Source organism: Phoenix dactylifera, chromosome 1 (assembly GCF_009389715.1).
Source record: "Phoenix dactylifera cultivar Barhee BC4 chromosome 1, palm_55x_up_171113_PBpolish2nd_filt_p, whole genome shotgun sequence".
NCBI lineage: Eukaryota > Viridiplantae > Streptophyta > Magnoliopsida > Arecales > Arecaceae > Phoenix > Phoenix dactylifera.
The window spans coordinates 39638666-39656326 of NC_052392.1; the positions used below are offsets into that span (position 1 = coordinate 39638666).

Sequence of the window (17661 nt, forward strand, 5' to 3'; positions counted from 1 at the left end):
GTGATTGGCCCACAGAAGGAGATATGGTGAAAGGCATGGTACACAACCACATAGTATATGATGTGATTTCTCCTTTTTTTAGGTTCAATTAGAGTTTGGGATAATTTGATGGTAAAAATCCTTCCAAATATTATTAGTTCTCATTAGTTGGACATTGTTAAAATTCTCGTGGGGAACCAAAACTCACTATTTATGCATTATTACCAGCTATCTAGAAAACTTCACGAAAGTATTGTGTATTTCAGCAGGCCTAGATTTAGACCCCGTCTATGATTTTGTATGGGTTATGTTGACTCAAGGCTTTGTCCGAACCAATCCACTGGACGCATCTGATGACCGTCCATGCACAGAAGAAATCCGAATCTTAAATCACTCTATGATGCACCGTTCTAATCTCATTTATCAGACGAACAAAAAAGGAAAAATTAGGCAACAATAAAGAAGGGAAACGAAGCCAGGTAAGACACCAGCTATTGTTTCTAGTTACTTATAGGAGCATGGATCATATTTAATATGAATATCTTAATTATTAATTGTGAACTCGGTGTCATCATTTTGCCTTTCCTCTTTCATCTAATAATTTCCAGCTTTAACAACAGGGGATTCGCTCCCTGCTCCTACTCCATTTAGGTCAACGCGTTGCCATTGACACTTGGACGAGGGCATTCTTGGAATTAAACAGAGGCCTTCACACGTTTCCCTACCGTGGCTTCTTCGTATTGGATGCAAACATAATCCTAAGGTTAGGATTTTTAAATTGACGAAAATATCCCCACTAGCCGAACGTAATCTAACCCGGCAAGGGATATTCCTCCGACGTCGACGATGTTATCATCCCACATCGCGGGATTGCGCAGCCCCGAAATTGGACGGTGGCCATTAGATCTCCACGGCTTGAGAGCAACGTGATGAGAAATGAACGGTTTGGATGCGGGTAAGAGGGAATGGATGGCCGACTCGAAAGTCGAAAATATTTACTTCTTCCCCCCCAAAAATCTCGCCTTTATTTTTTTTTCTTTCTAATTCTCTCTTTCTCACTCTCTCTTCCCCTCTCCTCTTCCTCTCGAGTTCAATTCTTCCGACCTCGAGCTATACGGATCTCTCGTTTCATCACTCGAATTTCACCATTCAAGGGTGTATAGGCGGTCCGAAATCGAGATTAGGGTTTCGGGTGGCTGGAATTTCGGTGGGTTCTCCGGCCGCCGCCGCCGCCGCCGCCGCCTTTTGTGGGGACTTGGTTTTCTGGAGCTGGTGCTTGATTCAGTCAGTGGAGTTGCTGAAAGTCGGCATTTTTGGTAGCCCACCGGCGCTGAGTGAGCTGGGGTTTGGCAAGTTTAGATCTTGGGACTTGTTTCAGGGGGAATTTCGGAAGTTAGGGTTTTGAGGGTGGTTGACTTGGGGCAGGTTTTGGGGGAGGAGGGGTTTGGATGGGCTTCTAGGGTTTGCGGGGGTGTTGAGAAAGGAGTAAGATGTTCTACTCTCAGTTTATTTTGGCCAAGAAAGGGCCACTTGGAACGATATGGATCGCAGCTCACCTGGAGCGGAAGCTGAGGAAGAATCAGGTCGCGGATACTGATATTGGTGTCTCAGTAGGTTGGTATCCAGTAATTCATCAGCTATTCTAACCTTCTCCTTCTTCGCCTTCTTGTCTGCTGTGTTCGTCGTTTTCTTGCCCTGTTACCCTTTTTGCTCATAGCTAACCACCATTTTGATTCATCCTAATCTTCTAATTTAAGCTGAGTATGCTAAAACATCGATTAAATGCATTTCTTTTTAGCATCTGCTTTTAAAATGTCAGTCTTTGGGAATTGCAAATTTGATGTACCTGCTGCTTAGATGTGTCAAAATTTTAATTTGATCACCATGCTCAGGTGTGTCAAATTTTTAATTTGATCACTACAACATTTTTGGTTTTCGGCTATAGACCACATAGAGTTTGGTTCTGGTGAATTCAATGAATTTAACTCCTGGTGTAAAATTTTCTCCACATTTAATATTATGTAAAATTTTTCTTTTCTGTTTATCCATTATAGGACTGTAGCTGAGCAAAAGTTCGGTTACAATTGCATCCATTGTTATCTGTGTCTGATTTATGAATGCTCTACCACTTGTAGTTAATTTCAATACACGAGGCTTTCTCCAATCCTCTTTACCCTTCCATCCAAGCCTTTCACTCTAAGGTTCGCCGAACTGGTACCAGAGGGCATACCAGCTAGTGACCGGTTTAGCACGGTATGGGTTTGTTCCATGCCGTTCTGGGGTGTCTAGACAAAGGGAGAGGGAGAGGGAGGGGGAGGGGGAGGGGGAGGGAGGAGGGGGAGGGAGAGGGAAAGAGAGGGAGAGGGAGAGGAAGGGAAGAAGAGAGAGGGGGAGGGAGGGGGGGGGAGAGAGAGGCTGAGAGAGAGAGAGGGTTAGAGATGGCTCGGAAGCCCTAATCGAAATAGGGATCCCTATTTTGATTAGGGATTTTGAGCCCGGAGAGCTCCCTCTTGGCCTCTCCACCTCTCCCTCTCCTGCTCCCTCCCTCCTCTCTCTTTTCCTCTTTCTCCTTTTTCCTCTCCCTTTGTTTTGAACCGAAGCTATGAACTGTGCCAATAGTTGACTGGTCCGGTTTGGTACACCCCGAATCAGCTGATTTAGCACAGTTCGGTGAACCTTATTTCACTCTTTTTCTCCTCTTCACACAATGATTGATAGAGACTCTCTTCCTTATAGTGATCATATCAAAATTTTCTGCACATTATCGGAATTCTCTATCAATTTATCCTTGATGTGATTGCCAGTTAGTTCCTTGATAAAATATCCAATTCAAAAAGAAATCCAAACAACATATGGCTTCCTTACCCTGACCTATGACCATATTAGACTTAATCAAAACAAAACCTACACAATATAGGACTACTATGGAAGCCATTTGACTCACTATAGATAAAAAATTGTGTTCTCAAGTAACAATAATTTTCTAATTTACATAAGAGTGAATTGGTATTAGGGTTTTGTTGCACCTAATTTCTTGGACAGGATTCATCGCCATACACGTCCTTGGAATGATAATGGTGTTGCTCCGGCAAGATGATTGGAGGAAATTGTGTATGGGTGAGATCAAGAACGCAAGCGAACTGAGTTACATAAATGACATGCTGAATAGTACAGCATGCATTGCATAAATGGGAATGTTGGTTTGTGGCAAGACTTTGAGAGTAGGATGCATTCAAAGAAGCTTTGGAGTTGCACTAGCATAGGCAACAATAAATGAAACCTATTGATATCATGTTGCATGCTGCATAAAAGATAGATATACTGTTTTACATGTAAGGACAGGGATTTCATGTAATGGTCCATGTATGGGAGAGGACTTGAGATAAGCTGAACAGAAGCTGTAGAAAGGATTTGCAAAACTATGCTGATTGTTGATGTATACGTTATAGTCTAGATAATTTTAAAAATCCAGCCACAGATATGTTGGATTATGAAATTGTGCTTAATCTCTGTTATGTGTATGGCAAGTATTATTAGTCCTATTACAACAAGAATTTGATAAATAAAGGGGTAGGTTGGCATGCTCTGGTTTGATAGCTATGATGAGATTTATGTTGTGATTAGTTGCATCACCAAGTAAAATATGTCAGGTACGGATAAGACAAAAACTGATAGATTTGAGTCAAGTCAGTTGACCATAAGTAGGCCTGAAATTTGGCAACTTGCTGTGTCAAAGGAGCCATAACTCTGTTGGTATTATTTTTTCGCACGTGTTCTACTAGTTCTATGTAGAAGAAGGCTCCACAAGGGTAAGGGGTTTAAAGGTAGACAACTTGTTCATCTACAGTTGCTGGTTACCACTCTTTCTTCCTGCAAATTAATAAATTGCATGTGATGTTGTAACTTTTTTCTTTTTGGGAATTTTGGAAAACTAAATGACTTTTCTGTGAGTGAATATGACTACAAGATGGATTTTATGGAGGCAGGGGATTGAGAAAGCTGTATAATTTCTATTAAGAGGACGCACAACTACAGATACTTTTCACTTGGAAAGATTTAAATTTCAATCTTTTTTATTCTTGTGCACAAGCACTTTTCAGACGATAAAAGTGTTAGATCCAGATTTTCCAATGAGGATGTTGTTTTAGTATCAGAGTGATTCTTTAATTATAATGTGCTTGTAGTTTTAAACAGTAATGCATATTTGTTTCCTCATTGATAAACTTGTCCAGCTGTTATGGTGAGACACATTATTGCAGTTTGTTAAAGGTTCTAATACATGCCTTTTATGGATATGTTATCTTATATTGACCAACATATTGCACTCTTAATGTTCTAATACATGCCTTTTATGAATATGTTATCTTATATTGACTAACGTATTGCACTTTTAATATTTTCCATTTGGGCATGTATGATTTTGTGTTGTCACTGTCAAGGTTTTAAATACATGCCCAAATAGGACTCGCCTTTACTGACATATGGTACAGTTCCAGTCAGGCACAGCAGCTGTATCATGTGTCTAGCGGTATACCGAGCCCTGGTACCATACCAGTACTGTACTGACTCGTATGCCCCGCATGGGCCGGTACTTAAAACCTTGATTATCATTTAGAAGCTTAAAGTAATTTAGTCCCTCTGTTGTCTTTCCTATCTCATTTTTCTCTAATTTTTTCAATGCAGATTCTATTCTTTTCCCTGAAGTCCCAATTGCACTGCGATTGTCTAGCCATCTTCTGCTAGGTGTGGTTAGGATATATTCCCGGAAGGTCAATTATCTTTTCCATGACTGCAGCGAGGCTCTGCTCAAGATAAAACAGGCATTTCGGTCAACTGCAGTTGATCTCCCCCCTGAAGAATCTACTGCACCCTATCATTCCATTACTCTTCCAGAGACCTTTCATCTGGATGATTTTGAGCTGCCCGATAGCGCGTATGAGGGGTCAGTTTTGGATTCTTCCTCTCGGTGTTCAATTGTTCATGCAATATATTATATCAATTTCTAATCATGCATTTCTACAGTAGGCTACATGTATGAACGGGGTTGTGGTGGTTTCATTTTGCTGTAACTGCTGAGATTTATTCCTTAAATGCAGTGACTTTGTCGACCGCCATGTCAGTTCGAAAGAGCAGATTACACTTCAAGATACTATGAATGGTACAGGATATTCAACATCGCAATTTGGACTGGATGGTCGGTATTCAGTTATAAAGCGTGATGCATTTAATACAATTTGGTTACTGATATCTTGTCCATGATAAATTAAGTTGTGTGTGCTGAATTTGTTTGTACAGAAAGATTTGGCGATGGAAATGCTTCACAGATTGGCTTAGACCTTGATGAGGTAAATGCTAATGCATGTGTGCATCTACACATATATGCACGTGCAGGCCTGTGCATAGTGTTCTTCCTTGTTTTTTGCCATGTACCATTTGATGGAAATTCTTCATTTAGTTTTTTCCCCATAATAATTCATTTCTGATTGCCGATGAATATATTGTGTCAAGGCTATCGTTATGTCCATTTCAATTTGCTAATGATTACAATTGAGGTAACTTCAACTTGTGTTAGCATTGAAGTGAAGTCATGCAATTGATCCTTAAATTTCATAATAGATTTTGAATCAAAAGGTCATAAAGGTCTGCAAAATAGACTTTATAGGGTATATCCATGAGCTAGGTCCTTGGTTGGTTGACGTTACCTAAGAATTGGATGATTTGAATATATCTTATCTTACTTTCAGTCATTATTGGTTAATGCCAGGCCCGCATAATTGTTTTGGGGATCTATGATGGCCTAGTAAGCCTCATATTGTATGTTTTTTTCTCCCTTTTGTATGGGCATGTGCATTCGCCTGTGCTAGAAACAAATCACCACCGAAAAAAGAAGAAGAAATCTTTTCTGGAGAGAGACACAAATGAAGTTCACCTTTTAAGGGAAAAGAGGGTATTATTATTGTTCTGATTTCTTACTTTTTATATTTTTGATTTGACCACTGACAGGACTTATTCTTGGACAAGCATCCCTCACCTCAGCATGCATCAACTCCACTGGGCTCAGATAAGTGGTAAACTCTTCTGTTTCATTCTTTGGCTTCCTTTAGTGTTAATAAAAATCTTTCTTTTCAGTTTTTTTAGTTGATTTGTTCTTTTTCCCTTAGTCTTTCTCTGATGTTCCGGCCTCCTTTATGCCCCTAAGTTTGATGATTATCTGAGAAATAAGGATTATGCAAATTCTTTTTTCTCTCATAAAAATTCATTTTTATCCCAGCATTTAGTTAATGGTGCTTTATGTTGATATATCATCTATTCTTGGCAACCTCAAGAAGCCTTTAGGGAGTTACTATTTGAGTCTTCTAGTTGTCTTTGAGGTTCGACGTAGCTTGACTGTTTAATAAATTGCCATAATGGAGATTGCATATTTATGCATGCTCATCAATGTGGTTTCGTTAAATATTCCGATTTTCCTTGTTATTTGAACTTCAGAATATCAAATTATACTCATTGCACTGTATTAAATGTTTTTTTACCAGTGTACTATATAAGCTATTCTCGTTGGAATTTTGCCGTGTGTTATTAACGACAACCTTAGGAACATCTGAGTTGTTTGTAACTTTAACATGTTTCCCCTCAGTGCTATGCATCAGGGTCCGTCCTTGTTTTCTCTTGCTGACATGGAAATTGATGAAGGTGAAAGTGGGTTTAATAAGGATAAGTGTGTTGAAACTCCAAATGATTTGTCTGAACAGTCTAATAATCCTGACAAGCATATATTTCCAAGAAATGATGGCACTTCACAGTCTCATGGGTACAATATTCAAACTCCTGATCTTAATGAAGTATTTTTTCCAAATGATCATATTGAAGGCCCCACTGCAGTACCCAGTCAAATTGATTTTGTTGGCACTGCTGATGAAGCTGCATCCACAGAGTTGGTTGAATGTGCTCAGGCTCCATCTACTCCTGGTTTAATGGAAGAGACAATTTCAGCTGCTGCACAGGGAAGTCCTGCTTTGAGTCCACAAAGGAAAACTTCACCAGTAACTGGTGAAGAGGCTGTGAAGTCTGATAAACCTAGATCGCAATTGGAATGTCGAGATTCAACAACTGAAAGTGGTCCTATACAAGCAGAAATAATGGACTGCGAGCCGGTTAATGTTGTGCAACTGACCTCTTTGCCTACTTCAAGTGGGTTTGTAGCTGTAGCTGATCAATCTCATTCAGAATGTGGACATAAGAGTGCAGATAATCTACAAAATGATATTGTTTGTGAAGTGAAAGACATGATGGTTGGCAATCAGATTCATGATGATGGGGATGCCATGCTTCCTGAAGTAAATCCCTTGGATGGCCTGGTATCTGTGGCTAATACTGAAGTAACGATCATCACTTCTAAATTATCTACTGAAAGTATACTGGAATCAAGTGTGACTTTAACTACTAAAAGCACTTCACTTGAGGATAATGCTGAGCCATCAGTTCTCAATAAACAGGATTATAAAGAAGATATTGACCATTGTCCCAATAGCAATGCATATCCACTTAATATTGATAGCAATTTGCAACTGAATCAAGCCAGTTCATTGTCGGCAGAAGATGGGGTTTTAGTAGAAAGTATCCCTGAGTTTTCTCGACAAGACCTGAGAGCCCGTTCAGGAACTCCAGTGAGAGAGGAGGCACTCAATGTTAGTGAATCTTCTTTTGATTTGCAAGGTAGGTTTGACAACTTTGGATGTTTCTTACTTGCTATGACTGATTAAAAGTAAGACAGTGGATTCCTTAGCTGTTATTGCTTTTACAGGTGAAGACTTCAACATAGCTAATGCAACAAACACTGATCTCAAGATGCACCAACAGTCAGGACATGCATTATCAGAACCTGTACCAGGTGTTAGCAACCCAAATGAACCATCGACTGGTCCTATTTTGAAAGATACCCAACTAGATCATTTTAACTGTTCTTCAAGTTCTGAGTTTCCTGAACCTGAAAAAATGCTTTTAGCCCCAGCTGGCAATGTTGACCAGGTTAGCGAATTAGGACAGCTTACTGCAGAAAAGGGGGTAATAGAGTCTGATGGAAGTGTTAACAGGATCAGTTGCCTTTGTGGCAAAAAACGTCGATTAATGGAGAGCACACCAGTTTTGCAAAATGGGACTTCCACAAAGATGTCCGGCAAATCACGAATTAGACGAAACACTAATTATGTTCCTGATGATGATGATTTGTTGGCATCAATTTTAGGTACAAATTTATGTTGCGTTGTCCTAAAAGAGATTTGGCATATAAGAATTTCCTATATGATGAAAAGATACTGGACTTGCATATAGATACTTTACATCTTCCTTATTATCTGAGTTTTAATTAAATGCCTGATTGTGCCAGTTGGAAAAAGGACTCCAGTCTTGAGGATAGGTTCGACCCCGCCACCCCCCAAAGCAGCTTCTCTAAAACGTCCTAGGGTAACAACCAGACTGGCCATGCCCAAGAGGAAGGTTTTGCTGGATGATACTACAGTCTTACATGCTGAGTATGACCTGTTCCCAATGTTTCTTGCTCTTCATATTCCCATTTATCATACATACTGAGTATGACCTGTTCCACAATTTTTCTTGCTCTTCATATTCCTGTTTGTACGACATCTATGCACCAGTGGTCATTGTAAAGCCCATCGGAACTTTGGGGGCAAAATGTTTTGAATAATTTAAAACTTCTCGGATCAATCTTCATGATTATTCCCCAGATTTCTCTGACAATTTATTTTTTTATTTTTGATGATTTTATGCATGTTATTTGGAATCGTTTTTGGCAAAAACAATTTAGCAATTCTTGTGATGCATCTTGAGGAGATTTTTTCAATTTGATTTCCCCAGATTGGGGAAATGAGTGGGAAACATTAAAAAGCTTGCGGAATTAGTGATATCTTATTCTTATAACAAAAGGAAATTAGAAAATTACTGAAAAATGAATTTTGAATTGTCTGAAGTTCCAATCTTTGCAACAACTTTCTTGCATGTTTCTATTATTGCTTCCCATCTCCCACCTGGGGGACTTTTTGGACCCTTCTTCCCATTTATCTATCATTCCCCAAATCCATTTCTATCCTTTATTGAAATATCCTGTGGTTCTTCTGGCAATCATTTCATGTATTTTTATGAACATTTTTTTGTACAAATCTGCGTATTTATGAAGAAGTTTCTGGATTTGGCATAAGCGAATACAGACGAATTTTAACTGTCTAATGTTTTGATTGACGAGTATTTCCTAGGCATAATTTATTGCGAATCCTGAATCTGTGACTATGGTCAGAGGTGATATTTGTTGCTTTTCATTCTTTTAAACTTTTAAATGTGTTGTTTCAAATGGCTTTTTTATTCCCCTTTTCAGCGCAATTCGGCAACAACTGATAAATGCTCAAGACATACGCCGCATGCGAAAGAAGGCTCCATGTACTCGTCCTGAAATTTGGATGATTGAGAAAAGTTTATTAGAAGATGAAATATTCAATGAATCTATAATTACTGGTGAGTGAATATAATTATTTTAAAATTCTTCTTTTCTTGCGTAGTGTGACAGATTTTCATTCTTTCATTACCTAATCAACATGATAGCTAATTACCAAGTTCATTATTAACATGTTGATTGTCATTGATGTTGATTTTAGTATTTTCAAATGGCCAAAAGGTTTATTATTTGTTAAGTTGAGAGTAATAGCATTTATAAAATTGGGCATGTGTTGTCTTTTCATCTCCTATGAAAGAAATTTTGATGCCAAAGTCTAATAACTTGTTTGTGATTAGTTTGCCTTTCAATAAGAGAATCCACAAACAAGAAAGGACAATGACAATTCTCAGTTATTTGGAGACAACCACAAAAGCGACCTTGACTATTTTCAGTAATATGCATCAAGTGGATCACTCAGATCCTGTCAAGTCTAGATTGGACGATGGTTGTTTCATATCGATGATCTGAGCCGTTGGATGTGATCTACTACCTCTATACTGCTTACACACCAAAATCATGTGATTTGGAGAGCCCTAGCATATGCATCAAGTAGTCAAAAGATTAGATAGTTTAAATAACATGAAACAATGCATGTTTTTTTAAATACTTGATGCATAGTTTGGGGGTCTTCAGATTATATGACTTGTTGTGTGCAAGTAGTTTAAGGGTAATAGATCACACACACCACACACACACACATACACACACACACACAGAGTTTTCACTTCTGCATACATACATGCGCGCGCACACACATATGGCGTTTGAAACTTATATTGGAAAACAGTTTTATGACTTTGATGAGTTTGAACTTCTACATTTCATGACCCTATAATTTTTATGTGATATGTTTGTTCAGGTGTATCAGTAGAGCTGAACACCTTACACAATCGAAGATATGATTCTGAAGTTGATGAATCTCATTCTCGTGCTGACCCATCAAAAGAGGCTGAGCTTTCTAGAAGCTCAGAGTTTGTTAGAGAAACTAGTGGGAAAGAAATGGCTGAGTCCATTCCAGTTATGCCAAATAAAGCTGATGTTGAAACACAGGGACCATCAGGCACATCTGCATCGGTTGAGGCACTGTTTAACAAAGACTCCAGTGCTTATGATGCTCAAGAGCATTTAGGATCCCTAACTGATCTTCCTCAGCCGGATTTATCAAACGATAACCAAACACATGCAATTACAATGATGGAAAACAATATGCAGGATGAAAATGCTGAAGTTCACATGTCTACACCTGCAAAAGATTGTGGAGTTGAAGATACTGCGGTTCACAAAAATGAAGATACTGCTCCATCCTCTGAGAAGATTGATGATATACACATGCATTTGGAGCGGCAACCACTGCATGAGTCGAAACAACCTGCCAGTGAGCTCTCAGAGATGAACAATGAAGCATTACAGATAACTGAAGTCACTTCTGTTAGAGGCTTAGATGTTGCTGAGGATGAAACCAGAGGTAGGATAGTTGATGAAACTGCACTCTCTGTTGTAAATGATGATAATGTGTTCCACACTAACATGCCCGTATTGCTACAGATGCTTCTGTCATGGCAGGAAATGGGGGCATAGCAGTTGCAGTAAACATAAACTGCCCACATGATGCTCATGCTGATGTTGGCAAGAAGGGACACACAGAGACATTAGTCTCTATACAAGATAGCAGTTTTTTTGAAGTTGAGGTATGTTTACAAACACTTTCGAGTCTCGACTGCTATTAGACATTCAAACTCTTCTATGCCAGATGTGGCCATGAAGGTAGTGAAATAGCTGACCCAATTGCTGACTCCTTATCGGACTGTGCAGGGAAAGGATGATGGTTTAGATGCTAGAGTAGAAGATGGAGCTGTGATGCAGAAAAACTTGAATAATGAAGTGAACTCATTTCAAGCAAATACTGAAATCGAAAATGTTCCATCTGCAGTTGGAGAAAATTCTGGTTTGCAGGAACTTAATGTAGAGGGTGGTATGGATGTAGAAAGCGCTCCCGTGGATCTTGCTGCTGCAAAAGAATGTAGTGTAAGTTGTTGACTTATTTAATGAATGCATGTAAGAAGATGCCTGTTCAAGATCATGTGTTAAGTTGCAAATGTTAGTAGAGATTTATACTGCTACAGAGGTATATATGTACATATGCACATGCATCTATGATATCCACGCATGCACATAAATTCATGTCTTTGAATATTATTCTTACTGTAGGTCTGTGTGACAACTGCCACATTCTAAGTTGGTCATATTGTTTATTTTCATTTGACATAATTCACATCATCTAAATCTCTCTTTCATTTTCTCCATTAATAATTTTTTTACCATTGTGCAGGATTTTTGCAGTGCAGTCGATGGCAATGATACAGGTAATCTTCTAGTCATGATCTAGATCTGCATCTTCTCTCTGTTTTTTAGTATGAAAGGATTGTCATCTGAGAGATACCATAGACTTCAAGAGACCACACTTAGAGCTATAAAATACTTGCACTGGTGTGCCAATGGTTTGTCTAAGCCTTATTTCAGCCATAATCAATTAATCATTAGCTAACCATTAGGTTAATGTGTCTTTATGGAACCTTTTTAATATTCATCTCTATTAAGAATTACAATATCTCTCAAAGCAAGTTCTATGGAGCTCATGCTTGCCTCTTATTATCTGTATACTATGAGGCTGTTTAACCCTTCTATACTGACTCTGGAAAAATCTTAACCCCTTATTTGTCCTTAAAGTTTTGTTGTACATGCACATGCTGACCTTTTTCCTTCGTTTCTTGTGGTTCAATTGTTATTCTTCTCCAATGTATTTTTTTTACCTTTTTGATGCCAAATCTTCTGCACATCCATCTAATTTTTCTGAGGGATGGATCATTTCTTAAATTGCTGTAGGATCATAACCTACTATTTCTGAGACTAAAGTAATAAATATTTTTATTCTTTATTTTCTAGAGGAAAGGCGTAACCAACTGTTTATTAATTTAGCCTTCTACGTTGAAGGCTTGAGAAGTTGCGATGTATATTTTTGTCTCTATACATAGTTTTGTGTTCTTTTCCCTGTGGTATGAGTCATCTCCATTGATTGGAATTTGGTCCATCATAGTTTAAGAATTTGATCTAGTTTGATGTTAAGTTGTTAACACTTCATGAACTGGTGCTGATATCTTGACCAAGATAACTTCAGTAAGGGAGCTAGAACATGGAACAAATTAGCCGGAGGGGAAACCTGCCTCAGATTTTGCACAAAAATTAGGGAATAGCCATCCAGCTTTTTCCAAGACTTGAGATTATATGGAGTAAGGAATGGTTCAATATATGGGGAACATTTGGTGCTGCTTCAATACTTTTATCCCCTTTCAAATTCTTTGGATGACTTGAAGAGGAGCTATCATCAGCATGATCATTTCTTATATCGAATAGGTGCTGATCAGACACCACGAAGAAAGGGAAATAGTAGATATCTGATCTCAAATTGCTACTTGCATGGTAAGACCCTTATATGAGAATGAGAAAAGAGAGTGGACAAAAACAGTGTCCGTTCAATGAATTGGTGTTATAGGTGCTTTATTGTTATGTTAAGAGTCTAGGTTATGAACTAATGGCAATAGATTAAACCTGCATCCCTTTAAAGAAATTTTGGTCCACCATAATTCCTCTGCAATAGTTTGTGTCACAAAATCTCCTCAATGGAAGAGTTTGTGGGATAAGCGAAAAAGAAAACAAAAAAAGAACTTGAGGAATAAGAAGAGAGAATGAGAAACTATGGAGGGAAATGGGGCTAGAGGTAGAGTGTACAAACAGGCTTTCCGGGCTTTATGCCCCTCATTATATTAGAAACCTGATTTGTGGTGTTGCTTAAGTTAGGAAAATGATAAGTGTGCTTAAAAGAGGCCAAAATCCTTCACCTCAGAACTAATGGAATGGTAATCCAACTGATTGACGACTATATGTTGCTTAAGTTGGGAAAATAATAATTATACCTCCAAAAGGTGTTAGCTGGCTACTTATTTAACCTCATGCAGATTTGCACCCAACATGTGTTGAGACTCAAAAATATCTTATTGAGAATTAAGTGACAATAAAAACAGCAATTTGAACTCTAAATTAACATTGCTTTTCGGTGAGTTTTCTGCGTCATCTCTCATTCATCTTCCTATCCTGTTTATGAAGTTCTCACCTTTTATTCAGATCAATAAAGTTCTTTCCTTGGAAGCAATACTTTTGTCCATTGGATTGGTATATGTGTCTTTATATATATATGGTCAGGATCAAGTTACACCTGGAATAACTTTTATAGAGTTACTTTTTTTTTTTCTTTTCAAATTGGATGATAGAAGTTCTACATTGATGATCCAAGCCATTGGATGTGATCTACTATCTCAAAACTTCTCACACCCAAAAAGTCATATGATTTGAAAACCTCTAGCCTATGCATCAAGCAGTCAATTTTTTTCACATTATTTAAATTGGTCCAATTTTTGACCACTTGATGCATCAGGTTCTCTAAATCATCTAATTTTTGGTGGATGAGCAGTTTAGAGATAGTAGATCACAACTAATGCTTGGATCATTGATGTATGGCCTCTATCATCTAATTCAAAAAAAGGTGTAACTCTATAAAAGTTTCACTAGGTGTAATTTGAACCCCACCCATCATATATATAAACGTACTACTTATTTTCTTTTTTTTTTTCCTTTTTTTTTGAAAAATGAACTAGTTCAACCTTTTCCTTTATAACATCCTACCAAGATGCGAACAATCGCAAAACTCTTAGTCAGCAATTTTTTTCTGCTTCCGTCCATGTCAAAGGTCTGTTTGACAAAAAGAACCAGCTGTTTATGGTCATCAAAGCATGCTCGTGATACTATTTTATAGGCTCAAGGAACAAAGTGTTCTAGGAGATTAGTTGCATCATAGCTACATTGTGAAAGCTAATTGAAAAGGCCATGTGATAATAATTGTGCCCTAAAAGTGAGTTGGAGGATTCACGTGGTAGACAAAGGCATGTTTCTGCCTTTGGCAATTGATTGATTTAGCACTTGATTTTTGTGTAAATGCTAGTACAGTCTTTGCTTTGGCATCTATGCAAATATATGGGAAGTTGGTTTTCATTTTCATAACCTTACTTTTTTTGCTGTTTTGGGTATCAGAGTTTCTTAATGTAGATGATGAAGCAGACTATGATGACGCAGCAGACCATGACATGCCAAATCCCGAAGAGGCCCAGTCACTTGAAAACAGCGGTTGGTCTTCTCGGACTAGGTAACCTCATAAACTGGTTGTTTCATTTATTTGTCTCTATTTTATGTTTCTTTTGCTTGGGACTTTGTGAACATACATTGAATTGTTTGTGCCAATATTATAGGGGTGTTGCAAGGTATTTAAAAGTTTTGTTCGATGAAGAATCTGGACGTGGCAGAAAAAATGTTGCCATGGATCACCTTTTAGCTGGTAAAACTCGCAAAGAAGCATCAAGAATGTTCTTTGAGACTTTGGTATGCCAATCTTCTCAGATTTTCTTACTGGCTGTTTAAACTCGATCTGTTTTCTTTCAGTTAAATGTTCTTATGCGCAACAAAAAAAAATGAGTTAAATATCTCATAATCATATGCTGTATTATACAGACACAACAAAGTTATATCAAGTACATTTGTCCATACGTGCATGCGCACATACATACGTATGGATACAAAATATAGGTTAGAAGACAAAATCCACATGCTTTACATGGGCATAGGTTGATGCACAGACACATTTTGATTTCCTTATCATTGTAGTTATCTAATTTCTTTGGAGAGGAAGGCCAACATGCTGCAGTGTGTATTAACTGTTAGCAATGCGTAACATGGGTGGGCTCTCATCTTCCTAAGAGTTGCAACTCCTGCTTCTTGATGAGTTGAAACACAGACACATGCACATATCTGTCTGGAGAATTAAAATCTCAATTCTTGAAGTGCAAAAAGAATTATAGAAATTTATAATTGAGGATCCCCCATGCTGATCATTATCTGCTATACTTTAAATACCTAGAAATATATAATTATATATTTTAGAGGTGTTTTATGCATTCAGTTGCCAACAAATGGAGAACGCCAACAGAGCCAGCATGCTGGAATATGTTTATATAGAATCTGCATGTTGTTTATACATTCTAGAACATGTATTCCGAGGGTTTTTTTTTTTAGATTTGGTGTTTTTGAGCCATAACTTAATCAAATCATTGTATCGTGTTATTGAAATTGCAAATTTTGTGACCATGGACGCATAAATAGGATAAATTGGTTTCAGTCCTACTAGTAGGAAGCAGTCTCTCTCTCTCTCTCTCTTTGTGTGTGTGTGTGTGTGTGTTGGTGGGTGTGCACGGGCATGTGCGCTTGCATGATCTATTGTTGCTGTCATTTTTTGAATATTAGCAAAATTCATATTTTCAACCCCCCACCCCTCCCCCCTTCTTTCTTCTCTTTTGCATTGATATGTGCTCTTTTGCAGGTTCTGAAAACAAGGGATTACATTAATGTTGAACAGGAAAACCCTTTAGAATGCATCAATATCAAGCCTACAATAAAGCTTCTGAAGTCAGAGTTCTAATGCAAGAGGCACACAATAATATAAATAACCTTGTATTTCTAATTTATGGTGATGCTTGCTCCACCCTTTTTGTTGCTCAGTCACCTCATTTTGATTTCCACAAAGTCATGTCTTTTATTATTTCCTTTTATTGTACTGATCTCCTAGCTTGGGGTGGAGTGGAGTTGGTGCATGTGTTTGTACACGAATTACATACTCTGTATATATATTTGTAAATTAAATCATTTAGTGTTGGTATTCTATAAAGTTAACTGGTCTTCCTGTTTAATTAAGAAGTTTTTTTGGACCTTTGGTAACTTCTTAACTGGTGGCTTAGGGATGCAAGTGTATCTGGTTGATGATATTTCAATACCCATACCACCTCCCTTGCTGCAATGGATGCAGCCTAGGGGTGGTGTGGATATTAATAAATTAAGTTCTTGTCCATTCTTATGATTTTCCAAACCAAAACGGTTGAGCTAGACCCAGTTCTGGTGCAGCTGCTCCAAGGATTTTGGAAAATGATAGCCTAGCATGTTTTTCAAAGTTGATCAAAGTTAACATCATGTAACATCGAAGGGAGTGGGTGAACTTTTGAGGTCTATATTATTTAAACTATCGATTGATGTTTCTAACCAAGATTATTATTTTCAACTTGATCAAGATGTGAGTTTTGAGTCAATTTTTGACAATTGGTGCTGCATTCTCGATGTGCATGTGTATGTGTATATGTTTGTATATATCATCTCGTGTTTACTAGGTTTAAGAGGTTGCTATAACTCAAAATGAGAGTTTTATTTGTTTGTCTATGAGTTTTTACGAGTAATGAATAAAATGATTTCTGCTTTTGTTTGATTTAGTATTCTTCAGGTAAGATGATTGCCATAAATTAGTATCTTGGGTTCTGGAAAACACTCTCATCTTTATGTACAATCTAATATCTGCACGTAAGATGCTTGATGGAATGTCTATCAAAAATTCATGCATGCATCATCTCTTGCTTATTAGGTTTAAGGCAAACTATAGCACAAAATGAGATTTTTATTAGTTTGTTATATACGAGTTTTTAATATCAATAAATAAAATGATTTCTACTCTTGTCTAGGCAAGATGTTTGCCATAAACTGGTATCTTTGGTTCTCTAAAATAACTTCATCTTTATGTCTAGTGCTCCAACTTAATATCTGCTCTTAAGATGCTTGATGTAATGTCTATGACAAATATCTTTCTTTTTTTTTTCAAACTCTTTTCCAAATGTTAAGTACTAAGCTTTTTTTTTTTTTAAAGCCAACTATTGCAATTAAATTGCAAAAGGGCTCGAATTATAATGCAACTTCATCTACGAGCTCGCAAATCATTTCATAGCCGAGTCATGTCACGAGAAATATGATGAATTTAATTATTACGCCATGGTTGGGATTTCATAGATCTCGGTCAAGTAAGGACAGAGTAGATATCGGCACGCTCGACTGTTTGAGGATCCACTTCTACGAAGAATCCCAAACCACGAAGCTGTTAGCTGCATCGGTGAGTCAACAGAAAGATGATCTCAGCAGCAAGAAACTCCACGCTCGTTCTTCGTTGTTGACAGGCACCATCAAAATTCGCGTTCAATTCTAGA

At 37.7% G+C, this 17661-nt stretch overlaps 1 protein-coding gene across 1 annotated transcript; it reads left to right on the forward strand.

Moving 5' to 3' along the window:
- The first annotated feature begins 1002 nt into the window (after positions 1-1002).
- Positions 1003-16329, forward strand: LOC103706013 (sister chromatid cohesion 1 protein 4-like). Its single transcript, XM_008789942.4, has 16 exons — positions 1003-1593; positions 4663-4921; positions 5076-5173; positions 5275-5324; positions 5983-6047; positions 6614-7692; positions 7781-8221; positions 8363-8507; positions 9365-9501; positions 10341-10946; positions 11027-11169; positions 11294-11506; positions 11811-11844; positions 14624-14735; positions 14839-14968; positions 15963-16329. Exons 1-16 carry the CDS (start codon positions 1470-1472, stop codon positions 16059-16061), a joined length of 3735 nt encoding a protein of 1244 aa, XP_008788164.2. The 5' UTR covers positions 1003-1469; the 3' UTR covers positions 16062-16329.
- The last annotated feature ends 1332 nt before the right edge of the window (positions 16330-17661 follow it).

Bases quoted from the DNA above. Each gene is read 5' to 3' on its own strand.
- LOC103706013 (XM_008789942.4), top strand. From the start codon at position 1,470: ATGTTCTACTCTCAGTTTATTTTGGCCAAGAAAGGGCCACTTGGAACG. The intron at 6,048-6,613 runs GTAAACTCTTCT...GTTTCCCCTCAG, and splicing joins CCACTGGGCTCAGATAAGTG to TGCTATGCATCAGGGTCCGT. The intron at 7,693-7,780 runs GTAGGTTTGACA...TTGCTTTTACAG, and splicing joins ATCTTCTTTTGATTTGCAAG to GTGAAGACTTCAACATAGCT.